This window comes from Eleutherodactylus coqui, chromosome 2, assembly GCF_035609145.1.
Source record: "Eleutherodactylus coqui strain aEleCoq1 chromosome 2, aEleCoq1.hap1, whole genome shotgun sequence".
Taxonomy (NCBI): Eukaryota; Metazoa; Chordata; class Amphibia; order Anura; family Eleutherodactylidae; genus Eleutherodactylus; species Eleutherodactylus coqui.
In genome coordinates this window covers 243,877,886-243,892,808 of record NC_089838.1, presented here as the reverse complement: position 1 = coordinate 243,892,808, position 14,923 = coordinate 243,877,886, and the positions used below count along the sequence as shown (strand labels likewise).

The following is a 14,923-nucleotide window of genomic DNA, read 5'->3' as shown; positions in this document are numbered from 1 at the left end:
GAGGCATACTGGTGAAGTTCTAATTTTATTGTATTCTATTCCGCACATATGATTACATTTACTCTACTACTATTATGCTGAGTGACGTGTCCAGGGATTGAATCACTGCCGTCTTCGATTGTAAAGAAACCTCACCTCTTTCTCTTGTTACCCAATGACTTTGCTGAGTTCTTTAAAGTTCCCTTTCTTTTTTTTTTTTTCTTTCTTCCTATGTGACAGGTCTGTGAGTGGTAGTGAGGAGGAGGAGGAGGAGGAGGAGGAGGAGGCTGGAGGAGGCCTGAGGACAGCAGGAGAGCTCTGCTGGGCGGGATCATAGGCTCAGACTCTGCAAAGTTTTGCAACCTTCATTTACTGAGTAAATATCCAGCACACCATACTGTATTCCAGATCCGTTCTGCTTTGGATTACAAAACCCGAGAGAAGTCAAGAAAGCAAACAACACTACCTGGATTATTTTATAGGGGAAACCCAGAGTGCTGCCAGGCTTGGCTATGGGGACCTGGACATGGCTCTTTCTCCTGGGACAAACAGTGGCTGCTATCCTGCTGGTACAATCTGCAGATGAAGCTATTCCTAGACTCACCTTGCAATATGGTAAGTCTAATACTGCCTGTGAAGGGTTAACCTAAGCATGGAGGGGCCCTTGCCCATAGAATCCTACTTGTGAGAGAGGAAGGGGAGTTATTATATCCAGGAGTAACTGCTACAACTTGTTTTCACACCTCATCTTTAACTAGTGCCCTTTCCTTTTCAACTTGTTTCATAAGGAATACTCTGTTGCATTATTGTTTTTACCTTATTATGTTTCATTCTTTATTGGATTTACAATATAAAAGTATACAAGCATAGCAAGAAGCACAGTAGGGTAGCAATCAATTCCAAAAATATCAAATAATGCATATCACAATTATTCTTGCTACACAAAATCACAATAATACTATTTCAATGTGTTATATAAAAGCAAAACAGTTGCTATGGGGGGATACATTATTATATTTCTGTATGTAAACATGTATTGGGGAGTCCAGGACTGTGCATTGTGATACAAACAACTGGTTACTATCACACAATGAAGCTGCCCAAAGGCATAACAGTTTTTGTTTTCGTACCTATAGGGCCAATAACAACTCCCCTTAAACAATAAGCATTTTGTGTATGGAGCCAGAACAGGCTGATACTATCTATTACAATCCTTTGACTCATTAGGAAAAACTAATACATATTTTCAGATTTGTATTCGTCATTGATTGTCAATGTGATGATTTGTAAATGATGATTAACCATAAGGCATATTATACCTACTGGTGGAGATCAAGCATGTCCAGTATGGTATTGTTTGCACTGTGTCATTTAAAGGGCTTGTCCATTTAACACCACAAATCAACATAAATCCTTGAGTCGTCCTCTTCTGTCAAGTTAATAAAAAATCTATGTTTTAGTAAGCAGCCTTCATAGAACTGATTCTATATGCCAAGCGTTCCAGCTGACACAAGGTTGTCACTCAGCTTTCTTAAGAGTCTCAGGCCGAAGTCACACAAGTATATGCATATCTGTGCGCATATGCGGCACGTTTTTGCGGAATGGGTGTTGCGTATCTGTGTGCGCAACATTTTTATGGCAGGTGTGGGCGCAAATATGTCCCTGTGACTCCGGCCTGAAATCTTCTTGTTATACAACAATATGGCTGAAAGATATATCATGGTATAACTAGGAATAATGACTGTTCAGGGGTTTTGAAAAGCTGGGTGACAACGCATATGGGGGACAGTACAATAGTTATAGTATTTGTCACTCAGTGTTTTCAGAATAGACATATTTAAGAATTTTAACACTTTTACTGAAAACTACTCAAGGATTTGAACTATTTATCATATTACTAAAAACTGTGAAAATTGTACTCCTATGGCCAACTTAAAGGGGGTTTCTAACTTTTTTTCTATATATAGTTTTGCCCCCACTCTGTGTCCCAAACTATATAAAATCAATATACTTACCATGGTGCCGGACCGCCACTTCGGTGGTCCAGCACCGCAGCAGTGGGAAGGTGACGTCCCGTGGGGTTCTAATGCAGAAACCCCTAGGCAGGTTTACGGAACGTCACTGACATATGAGTTTCTCCACTGCCACCAATGTTAAGGGTGCTCAGAATATCCTTTTAAGTTGCACTCCATATTGCATGGAACCGGCATTGTTGGGTAGTTCATCACCCTTCTGTGACCTCAGCGCGGTATAAATTGGATCTGGGGAAAATAGAAATACTCTGCTGTCTTTGGGTGACTTTCAGAAGCGCCTGCATGCAGCATGGTTCAGATACATGTTTGTAGTAACCTGATTGCCTCTGGTCTGGTGACCTTTGCTATGTTGTTGTAAGGGATGATAAGAGGAGCCAGATCTCACTGCCCCCTACTGATGTAGTTGGCACATTAACCCTTGTTCAACTTTACTGTAGCTGACAAGTCAAGGATTAGTTTGGCAACTGCTCAAAGAACTTTTTAATAAATCACCCTGTAACCACAAAAGCCACATTAGAATGATTGGCTGCATTACATTGGCAGTTAAACTGTATAATAAGGCGGACTTTTTATGCAACAGCTGCAGCCTGTAGGGATACATTGGATCCGTGTGATAAATGGGACTGCAAAGTGATATTTCATTTTTACATTAAAGAGGTTGCACTAAGATGTACTACCCCTGTGAGAATGGAGGGCTCTGGGTGATCAACTGAGGGGAAGCCGCAGGCAGGGGCGTAACTATAGAGGATGCAGGGGATGCGGTTGCACCCGGGCCCAGGAGCCTTAGGGGGCCTATAAGGCCTCTCTTCTCCATATAGGTAGCCCAGTACTATTAAAGGGGTGGTCTCGCGAAACCAAGTGGGGTTATACACTTCTGTATGGCCATATTAATGCACTTTGTAATGTACATTGTGCATTAAATATGAGCCATACAGAAGTTATTCCACTTACCTGCTCCGTTGCTAGCGTCCTCGTCTCCATGGTTCCGTCTAAATTCGCCGGCAGCTTGCTTTTTTAGACGCGCTTGCGCAGTCCGGTCTTCTCTATTCAGCACGAGCCGCTTCAGTGTGCTCCCCGCTACAGCTCTTCTGCGCATGCGCAGACGAGCTGTCACTGCTCGGGAGCGCGCTGCAGCGGCCATTCTGCACCTTCCTCTGTTAGAGGAAGGTGCAGAAACTGGAGCTGCCCAGCGGAGAAGCCCAGCCCAGCCCAGCCCAGCCCAGCAGCCCCGAGAAGCCTCCCAGGTAAGTGATGGGTCGGGGGGGAACTAGCGCTGCGCCGGGGGAACTAGCGCTGCGCCGGGGGGGGGGGGGCTGTCGCTGCGATGGGGGAACTAGCGCTAGGCCGGGGGGGGGGGGGGGGCTGTCGCTGCGATGGGGGAACTAGCGCTAGGCCGGGGGGGGGGGGGCTGTCGCTGCGATGGGGGAACTAGCGCTAGGCCGGGGGGGCTGCCGCTAGGCCGGGGGGGGCTGTCGCTAGGCCGGGGGGGGCTGCCGCTAGGCCGGGGGAACTAGCGCTGGGCTCCGGGGCCTTCACCTGGGCTGAGGGTCTAGCGCTGGGGAGCCGGGGGCTAGCGCCTTACCTGCTGCCTGGCGGTGGGCGTCTGGTCGGCGGCTGCGGGGCGTCTGGTCGGCGGCTGCGATGCGTCCGGTTGCCATGGAGACACAGCTGGCGGCGTCTCGGGAGCGCGCACGTCGGGCTGCAGCGAGCGACGGGGAAAGAGCCGGCGGCCATCTTGAGAAAACTTTTATAAGTTGCTGAAACGCTGGAACGGTAAGTACGAACCAGCTAGAAATGTCATTTACAGGGGGGCTTAGTAATGTGTACTTAATGGGGGGGACTGGGCAAAAAAAAAATTTAACTGCTTCCTCGAGACATCTCCTTTAATAAAACATTATAATTAGGGGCCCTGCTACACATTTTGCATTGGGGCCCAGGAGCTTTAAGTTACGCCTCTGGCCGCAGGGCATCTGATACTTTCCCTGTAGCGCAGGTGCAGGGGAAACAGTGCAAATTATGAGGTTGCCATAGTCTAATAAAAGAATCGCAGAAGTTCTGCCAGGACGGGAACTGCTCTTAGGGCACATTCACATTGCGGGTAGCGCGTTGAGCTCAAGATTCTCGAGTTTCGACTCGCATCGCACAGAACCTATTATATAGTGTTCTGGCATTGTGCGGGACACTGCACATTTGCATGTAGATTCTCGTGCGAAACTCGCACAAAAATAAAGTATGCTTCAATTTTTATGTCTCGAAGCATCGTTGCGAGAGAAAATCGCCAATGTAAATACACCCATTGCAAATAATGCGTTGTATTTTCATGTGAGTTTTGAACATCTCGCAACGCAAAAAACTTGGTACGATTTTTTCTGCCTGTGTGAATGCACCCTTACTGAGTGGATTACTTTTCTGGGACAGAGCGTTGGACCCCACTGTATGACATTCATATGACCTAATAAAGCATATCAACAGGTGATGCCATCCTGGCTCAACCGTGTGTAGCTGCGTACGTAGAAGAAATGCTACAGATTTTTTGAGTGGATTTGCATATAGGGAAAATCCATAGCGGATGACATCAATTACATGAAGATGAGAAATGAACAAACCTGATCCTCATGCTGTGAAAGTTTTCCATGCAGAAATTGACTGGTGGTGTAGATTTTTAATTCCATAGCAAGTCATGTTCTGGTTCTGAGATTTTATCTTTCTCTATGTAGAAGGGTGAAATCTGCTGCAAAATCCACAGCAATACAGTCCGCCAGCGGTCAACTAGTCTGGCCACCAACACAACTCTGGCCTCTGGTCAAATCTACCCCTCTCCCATATCACTGGACAAAACGGAAGTTCAGAACTTTGGAAAAACTAGTTGAGAATAAGCTGTAATGGCGACCATACTGGTCATCACCCAGCTTTTCCAGAAATGCATGCCACTAAGAAAGAGTTTGACAATGTGACGGAATAGGGCAACTCAATGACTGGATTGTTTTCTCATTCTAGTTTAAAAAGTTACTTCAGTATATTTGCAAGTATCCCTGCAGCACAGCAGTCACAAGGCAGACTAATGAATCACTTCAACTGCTGACGCTGTATGGTGACGTTACAAACAGGAAATGTGCAGCATTTAATGAGCCCTGGCAGGTTGGTTTCACCCATGATGTTCTCTGCATGAGTAGCGAGCTGCATGTCGTTCAGAGATGTTTGTTACTTTAGTAGCATATTTACTTGTCTGTCATTGTGTTACCACTATATAATATTGAAGGGAAGGCATGTAATATGCAATAACCTATGTGCTACAGGATTAATAAAGCTCACTATTCACCTTCATAAACTCTGATTGATCCCTTGAGTGTTGTAATAAGTAGCAGATCGTCTTAAGCCCAGTATACACTGCAAGATTTCCGAAGATTTGATATTTTCTACGGGGACGATTGTAAATCTTATCACCCCAATATTTATGTATTTACAGGGATTTGTATATTTCCATAGTGATTATATGTGGCAGAAGTCAGTATAATGCTCAGTGCTCATTATAGAGTAGCAGAATTATGTGAACTGATGACATCATTTCTCCGTTTATTCAAGTTATTGGTCACTTTTGTTGAACATTTGTCAAAGCTTCAGGAATATTACAAGTTGTTTAACTGGCTTTATAAACTCTAATGCACCTTGATTTATGTTATTCATGCCCTAAATTTTATACTTGCTTTTGATGAACCAATGGTGAGCCTATACATAGATTAAAGAAGTTGTCCAGTTGTAAAATATTGATGATCTATCCTCAATTTAGGTTATCAATGGTAGATCAGCAGGGAGCTGTCAGCTAGGGATCTCCACCAATTAGCTGTTCTCTGGGCTGGTGCACTCATGCACTAACCGGATTTCTGAAGGAAACAGACAGCTCTGTTCCCACTGTAGTGGCCAGGCTTGGTATTGCAGGCCAAGTTCCCATTGAAATAATAATGGAGCTGTTTGCTTTCTGCATAAATCAGCTCAGTGAATGAGCCAACAGCTGATCTGTGGGGGTCCCTGGCAATAGTTCCTTGCTGATCTACTATTGATGTTGAAATAATGTCGTCTGCTGTAAAAAAAAAATGATGCAAAATGAACTAAATTAGAGAGAATGTTTACTTTCAAATACATATTTGTGTTCCTATTTCATTGGTAATTTTGTTTATTTTTTTAATATCTTGTTAATCCTAATTACTGAAATGATAAAAAATTGGTGTGTAATAGGACAAAAGTAAGGGCATCTTTGGATTCAGGAGAACAAAGGACATATAAAACAAGAGTCAAAAACTGAAAAGAAAATCAATGTTGATCTATGTAATCGTTCATTCGAAATGCGAGCCAACCGTTTGCTTCTTGTTCAATTTCTGCAGGAGTGAAAATCATCGTTGGCTCGTTCACTTGTCATTCCATTTAGGGCGGATACCCACTGGCATTTTTTTCTCCATTGCGCTGCGAGAGCAAGTGAAAACTCTCGCCTCGCAGTGCGAGAAAAAAAACGAGATGATGCCGGGATATCGCCAGTCTTTTCAATGGGGCCAGCGGCAGCAGTGCTAGCCCCATTGAAAACATATGGAGAATACCGCGGACTTCTGCCACAGCTGTCACAGCTGTGACAGGTGTGGCAGGAGTTTCCTTCATCCCCGCGGGGACCGCTGGCCCCATTAAAAAGACTGGTGATATCCCGGTCATATTCCGGTGTCTTTCTTACGCTGCGAGGCGAGTGTTTTCACTTGCTCCCGCAGCGCAAGATAGAAAATATCGCCAGGAGGTGTCCACCCTTAAACAAGCGCAAATGAGCTGGTGATAAAGTTAGCAGCTCGTGCAGTTCTCGTTCAGTGTAAAAGGAGCAATAGACATACACACAAGAGTGGAGTCGGCAGAAATGGATGTAGGCCAAAACAGAGGTCAGCCAACAGCTATCATTACTTCTTTATGGCAGTACTGTACTCTGTTCATAGTGCAGCAGACACTTGCTAGATCTGTTGGCAGATGCAGGGAAGACATAGTGAAATAGACTATATATCAGAGATGAGCGAGTATACTCGCTAAGGCACATTACTCGAGCGAGTAGTGCCTTAGCCGAGTATCTCCCCGCTCGTCTCTAAAGATTCGGGGCCGGCGCGGGTGACAGGTGAGTTGCAGCGGGGAGCCGGGGGGGAGAGAGGGAGAGAGGGAGAGAGAGATCTCCCCTGCTTTCTTCCCCGCTCTCCCCTGCCGCTTCCCGCTCTCCCCCGCCGGCCCCTGACTCTTTAGAGACGAGCGGGGAGATACTCGGCTAAGGCACTACTCGCTCGAGTAATGTGCCTTAGCGAGTATACTCGCTCATCTCTGCTAGATTTGTGTTCCCTGTAACTTCTTAAATGCTTTCCATAGACTATAGGACCTCTATTAATGCCTTATGCCAGTGATCCACCTGAATAGTGAGTGTATGCAGCCCTCCTGCATTTGGCCATCTTTACCATTTTCTGACTCTACGCTTCAGCAAAGCTTTTGTTTTTACGCTAGATTTAAGTTTATTAGCGTAACGCATCCAATGATTTCTACTCAGCAAATTATTCTCTACCTCCAGCATTACTAGTGCCAAAATGGGGATCTAATATCACTACGTATGCCAATATTGGCTGAACAAAGCTGCCAGCTGTACATACATATCATTGGTCGGTTCAGTTTGGAAAAGGCCTTTTTGTTTTTGTCTTTTTTCCACATGAAGGACCACGTGTCCATTGAGATGAACCTCATGCCTGTACTCGCTGTTAACCTGTTTTGCAGTTCATGCTTTGATGTCTAAGGGTGCGGTCAAAATCTGCTTCTAATAATGATCAGAGAGCTGCTCCATGTCCTTGGACTGCGCTGCGAATCAAGCTGGAGTAACTTCCCAGCATAAACAGGGGAAGAAGTAGCGCTTGTGATTTTTTTTTTTTTTTACTTTTCATTTTTATAATTTATGCCGAAAATGTAGATTATTAAATTTATCTTCAGTCCAATCCTGGCAGACATTAATAGTAAATTAGCAAAAATGCTGAGTTCAGGTCATTTTTGATTTATGAGTATTTTGTCCACATCTGGTAGGTCGGAGTTCTCTGGACAATTGTATACTAGTCAACACAGGTGGTTCATCTTACCTGCAAGGAACTGGACACTTACCAAAAAAGTATTTATAGTCTCCTAATTGAAGCACCATGGAAATTTACATTTGTGAATCATCTGTTGAAACTGCCCAGATACTTGCCCTGTGGTCATAAAACTATCACCGTTGACCTAGAAACTCTTTCCTATGGTGACTTCTCACTTCATGATGTTAGAATGAAATCTGGATATGAAGGTTTCCTTGAACATCCCAGCAGTGTGTAGCTTGTTAGTGGTGCTCAAAATACAGACTGTTGTAAGGACCCTTTCACCCGGCCTATGGTCATCCATGAAATGCGCACGTTTTTACTCCAAAACAGATGAAAGCGTTTAACCTTTTCCAATCCAATTTGTATCCTAGTTTTCCTAGGGGGCTTAGTCTTTTTCTGCCGTTATAAAACAGCGCTATCTGCTGGCTAAAGCCAGAACTGCATGAGGTGACATGTTGGATAGGCTCCGACAGCAGAGAGATTGGCAATATACAGTAAGAGAACCCCAATAGATGTCTTCCAACATTGGAACTGTAAAGCCTTAAATCATAATGTCTTTAGACGTCAGACAGTGGATAGGAAAGGGTTAATGGACCCATAGGCTATAGTGGGTTAAATGTAGTCAAAAACTGATACATCTGACTACGTTTTCAAGTGTCTTTTTTGTGGGATTGAAAAGCATAGCCTACTACAAATTTTTTGTCTCACAAATAAGTTACAGAAATGTATATTTTTTTCTTAACATTGCAGTCAGCAGAAAACATATGGAAACATATGCCTGTAGGTTTCCATACGCGTAACGTGTATGTTTTTTGGGATCAAATGCCTTAACGGAAAAAAAGTGCTAAACTTTAAAACTTTATGAAGATTAAAAGTAAACTGTGAAAAAGTATACATTTTTTTCATAATAAAAACAGGCTAAAAGGAATTCTGCGCATACAATGTAAAAGCGTAGATGTATGCTTAAAATTGCATGCATTTTTATGTCGTTTTTCATGTACCATTGTGGACGGGTCCTGAAATACTAGTATGTTGATTTATGTATGTGAAGAAAAATTAGAAGTGCTTCAAAGGGAGGGGGTAAGGACAATAGCAATATGGCAACATGGGCAAACCTGGAGAGGTTCTGAGCATACTACACTTAACCCTTTCCAATCCAATTTGTATCCTGGTTTTCCTAGGGGGCTTACTCTTTTTCTGCCGTTATACAACGGCGCTATCTGCTGGCTAAATCCAATACTGCATGAGGTAATACATTGGATAGGCTCCGACAGCAGAGAGCCTGGCAATATACAGTAAGAGAACCCCAACGGACGTCTTCCAACATCGGAGCTGTACAGCCTTAAATCATAATGTCTTTAGGCGTCAGACAGTGGATTGGAAAGGGTTAAAGCCTGCAAGCTGAATAGCAGTCTGGGTTGCAGCGGAAGTTGATCTTTTCTGGTGGGATAACCCTTCAGACAACAAAAAAAATTGAAAAAATGGATCATCAGAGGTGACAACGCTGTTAGTGGAAAGTGTCTCAGGACGTGGAGTGGAATAGTGCTCTTTATTTCTTATAACTTGCAACACATTTCAGGCTGGGACCAAGTCCTTTGAAACCTGACAAAGGGTTCAGTTCAAGCCTGAAACGCGCTGTATGATGTAACAATTAAAGAACTATTTCTTTCCATATCTTAAGACAGTTTCTAATGACAGCGCCATCACCCTTTTCTATTTTTCAATATGGTGGGTTGACTCAGAAGCTATGGAAGGTTTGAAATTCCCATAACATTGCCGTATCTGTCTTTGGAGAGATCCCATTCACTGGCGTAACTATTGGGGATGCAGGGGATGAGGTTACACTCGGGCCCAGAAGCCTTAGGGGGCCCATAAGGCCTCTCTTCTCCATATAGGGAGCCCAGTACTATAAAGAATGCATTATAGTTGGGGGCCCTGATACAGGTTTTGCATTGGGGCCCAGGAGCTTTAAGTTACACCCCTGATCCCATTGTTAACAATTTAACAAGGAATTACTAAAATTATGGCAAGTCATGGCTAAACTATAGGTGTTCTTCAAGTAGGCAAACAGCTTAGGCCCGTCTCACACGACTGGATTTAAATTGCGGATTCTGAGATTGCCATGTGTGCAGGCGTTGAAAGGCATATACTTTCCCCGGTTCGCTTGGACATGCAAACCGTAGGAATTGCGGAATCCGTGCTAAAATTTTAGCACAGATTCCGAGTGCATAGACTCCATCGATCTCTATGGATGCGTGCAATCCACAGTGCATATGCAACTAACATTGCGTATGGGCACGGATTCACTCGCAATTTTCTAGGAGACCAAATACAAAAGCTGGAATTTTGAGGGACGCGTTGAGAGAGAGATAATTATTGCCTGGGCAGTCGTCTGTGCAATGTTCTGATGTTATTCCTGTCTTGGGAGCTTCCTTCTGCGCTGACGATACACTGTCCATACGCGTACATCCCCCTAGAAAACCACACGCATATGTGACCATTCACAATTCGTTTCCACAATCACTCGCAGGCCTTCCACTGCTGATATCCGCAAGCAGAGTACAACCCGTTCATGTAAACCTGACCTTACTTATTTTAAAGCTGCCCATATATATTAATACTAATAGAAAGTCTGTCCCAGGATGGTGGCTGCAATCTATATATAAATACAGTGAATACCCAGATCATACCAACATGGAGGTCCCTTCGTTGGCTCATTCCCTCTTCTGCGCAGTACGGTGCTCCTCTTCGCTGTTATATATTCGAGGACCTGACATGGTTTCACAGGACTTAAGTTTCGAATTAGTTAAATGAAGATTTTATCATTTCATGAAACCATCGCCATGGAACCTCAGGAGATAAAAAAGTGTACATTTTACAATGTAGGCTTGTGTATTTGATTGAGAGAAGTAGCTTTGTACCACTTGTGTGGTTGTAGATGATGTGAGGCATGAAATCTGTTGTAGATGCTATGGTGATTATGAGTGAGTCCAGAAGTATAGAATATCTTGGGAATTCCTTGTGCATGTTCTAGCTATTCTCTACTGAGTCTCTTATTTGCTGAAAGGATGATCATTGTATTTCTTTCCGAGAATACAACACAAGCAGGGACAAGACCTCCTATCAAGTTGAATTATGTTATTGAATGACTGGTTGCATTTCTGTTCTATTTGCATGTAATCCCATCAATTGTAAGGGCACTTCCACAAACATTTAAAGCCACCCGCCGAAGCTGGACAAATAAAGATATTTGTGCAACGTCTCTATCTAAGGCCCCCTGCACATGGCGCAGCCAGATTCTGCATGCGGAATCTCGCAGCGGAATCCGGCCCTGCCAGCAGCAACTCACGCGTGTACCTGCTGCCTTCTCTTTATAGCTGTACTCCGGATGGTCCGCATGGCTCGCCGTGGGACATGCACAGCACAGATTTTTTTTTTTAAACGCCAGCTTTTCCCGCATCATCGCTACATTGTGGAAGGGCTGCGGATCAGACAGCTCCCATTGACTTCAATCCGCACAAAATTGGAGCATGCTGCGATTTTTCCTCTGTTTGCGGAAATCACAATTGGTTTCTGCTCATGTGCAGGAAGAATCGATTTCCCATAGCATGCTACATCCATCAACAGAATATGGGCTACTGAAAATACAGCTAATGGTGCCTGCAGTTGGAAAGTTAAAAACTTTATGTTCTAAACCTTTATGCACCCTTAGGCATAGGCACCATAGAGCCTTTTGAACAATGCCTATATGGCAGTCTTGGACGCCAAATGGAGTCATAATGTGAAGGCCAATGGCCTCTGTGTGTTTCCATATGGGCTCTGTTGGATGTGGAGATACTCTCCCTTTGAAGTAATACTCCTATAAGAGAATATATCCGTTTATATGGATATGCCACCCTACAATAATAAGACATCATGAAGTACAATGCAGCAGCCCATCTACACTTTTGCAAAGAGTGTCATCATTGTTCAGTTGAGCAATGGAAGAACATTCTATGGGGTGATGAATCACAACTACTCCATATTCAAATCAGATGGACGTACCTGGGTGTGGTGGATGTTTAGAGCAGGTGTCCTCAACTCCAGTCCTCAGGGACCACCAACAGGTCATGTTTTCAGGATATCATATGGTACAAATACCTAAAGCAATGTCTGGGGCGCTGACAATAATTACATCACCTGTGCAATACTGAGGAAATCCAGAAAACATGACCTGTTGGGGGTCTATGAGGACTGGAATTGGAGAACACTGGTCTAGAGAACACCCTTTTCCTGAGTGTGCTGTGCCAGGAGTAAAGTATGGCAGAAGTTCCTTTATAGTCTGGGGATGTTTTACATGGCATGGTCTTAGTCCATTGGTTGTCGTGGCAAGAACCATGAACTCAGAGGTGTACCTTGACAGAGATAGACAAGACAATAATATGCTGCTGACAATGTCGCAAAACTCTGGAATTGGTCAGCAATACTTCCAACAAAACAACACACCTTGTTCCCAATCCAAAACTGGTTTACATTGGTTTGAGGATATCGATGTTCTATGATTGGACTGGCTGCACAGAGTCCCAACCAGAACTCTACTGAACATCTTTGGGATGAACTAGAATGTCAGGTCAGGAAATATGAACAGTGTCCATCTTCTTTGAGAGAACCTACCAGACATTTGCAGGATGAATGGAAGGAAATGCTAGCTGAACTGTACCAGACATTATCAGAAAGTATGCCACAGAGAGTATGTAATGTCATTAGGGCCAAAGGAGCCCCATTAAATACTAACATATAGAAATAAATACTACTTTTGATTCTTCAGGTGTCCAATTGCTTTAGGATACTGGTAGGGAAGTAAGGTCTTCAGGTCTTTTTTCACAGATTCATACAAAATTTCTTGGGATAAAATGTGACATAATCCATCACATGCTATATTGTGTAATTGTGTAGGCATTCTCCCATAGAAGCATTGCTTAAAAAGGGCAGACTACTGTAGCATATGGATCACCATGCGGCTGCAAATGAAGTGCCTACGGCTCTGTAATAGAGGTCTGTAGAGATGCTAAATGCTGCTATACAAGCAATCAGCGCACATCCTTGCTGTTTACAGGAGAAATAAAGGTGGCCATACACATTAGACTAAGATACATCAGGCTTGACAATTTTGGCAGGACCAGCCAAACATCTAATGAATTTCAAGATGCCTGATCATTTGTGTACAAATGAGATAAGCTGCTGCCAAAGGTGTCTGACGGCACCCCTCCCTACTGAGAACACATGTGCACTTGGCCTGATCTTATGGAGAGGACAAGAGGAATAGCTGCCATATAAACAGCAATAGAAGGTGTATGGGCACCCTTATACTCTATGCAATGGGTATCACATTGCTCTATGTGGATGTATTCCACAAGTGTTATCTAAAGAGAGACAATCTGCATATGTAATAAGATCAGCCCATGAGGACCTACTTTTTTTTAGCAAGGAAAAGACCCCATAGAACCCATCTATGTGGACTTACTCTAGAACGAGAATGTAATAAATGGTCTTGTTATCTGAGATGACATGATGAAGTACTGTATATGGAATGATCAGATCTTAGTAACATTACTTGAAGTGCCAAAATTGCAACTTTTTACATGGTAGGGCTGTCATTAAGTTCATTTACTTGTCAACATGTTTTTCCTAGCTACGATTCCCTCAGTCCTTGAAGTTGACTAGATCATGTCAGTGAATAATAATCTGCTTGTGGCAAAGTGTTCATATGAGAGGTGTGGAAAGCTGATACATTGTATATTATTCTGTTACGCCCCAGAAGGGTGAACATCAATGGAATCTGTTAAAATTGCATAACACACTGTTATTGGAGTCGGGATGAGACTGTCTGACCCTTTTGGCAACGTCCTGTGTCCTACATGAGGTCACATAGTGTTACATGTATCATTTTCTACCTTTAAAACTTTTAACAGTGATGATACAGTTTCTTTAACTGTTACATTGTACTGTTTGGCATCTGGTAGTAAACCTAATATTATCATTTATAGGAGTGTTACACAAATAAAATAAGATCACTGGATAGTAAAAAGTTCTGCAACCTTCTCATTTCAATTCCTCACTATTTTCAAGATCTCTGATTGCTGCGAATGTAAACATTATTGCTTACATTCAAGAATTTAGGGCTCCTTAACATGGGCGTATTTACGTGCTTAAAATTTATGAGAATGGAACCTATTGATGTCAGTGGGTTTGCACACATTTCCAGACTCTGCACATGCATTTCTTGCATGCATAAAACAAAAAAACTCTATTTTGTGCACATTTGTGCACTAAAGGTCCCTATAGAAGTCTATGGGGGTGCAGAAATGGGTGTGCAATACGGAAAAGAGATGCATTAAACACTGCACAATTCCACTGGAAAAAGAATATATCAGTACCTCATTAGGCTTAGAAGTCATTTAAATCAAGGCCTGCTTGTCTGCTGTGCACAAACGAATATGCCCTGCAAGCGCAAAAAGTACAGTAAAATACACCAAAATGCGCAAAAAAAGACTTCTTTACATCGCAAATACGCTGTGCTGAGTCGCTTGCAAAAACACATGTGAAGCCACCGTAAAGGTGCGTTTAGACTGAACGATTATCATTTCACGTGAGCATGAAAACCATTGTTGGCTCATTCGCTAATTGTTCGGTTTACATACCGATCATTCAGTTGTTCTCTTTCACAGTACAGTGAATGTTAAAGGGGTTGTACCGCGGTAAAAGCAAAAAATTTTTTTTTGCCCAGTCGCCCTAGCTAGCAAAGGG

At 43.2% G+C, this 14,923-nt stretch overlaps 1 protein-coding gene across 2 annotated transcripts in view; it reads left to right on the top strand.

The window, feature by feature from the left end:
- Positions 1-326: 326 nt before the first annotated feature.
- The window catches only part of SEMA4B (semaphorin 4B), a 74,950-nt gene continuing 60,353 nt past the window's right edge, over positions 327-14,923 (top strand). The window contains exon 1 of one of the 2 annotated variants that reach the window (XM_066592756.1): positions 327-594. In XM_066592756.1, the coding sequence (XP_066448853.1) occupies positions 492-594 (103 nt within the window). In that variant the 5' untranslated portion in view covers positions 327-491. The remainder of the gene's footprint in view (positions 595-14,923) is intronic. The other variant, XM_066592755.1, reaches the window with a different exon arrangement.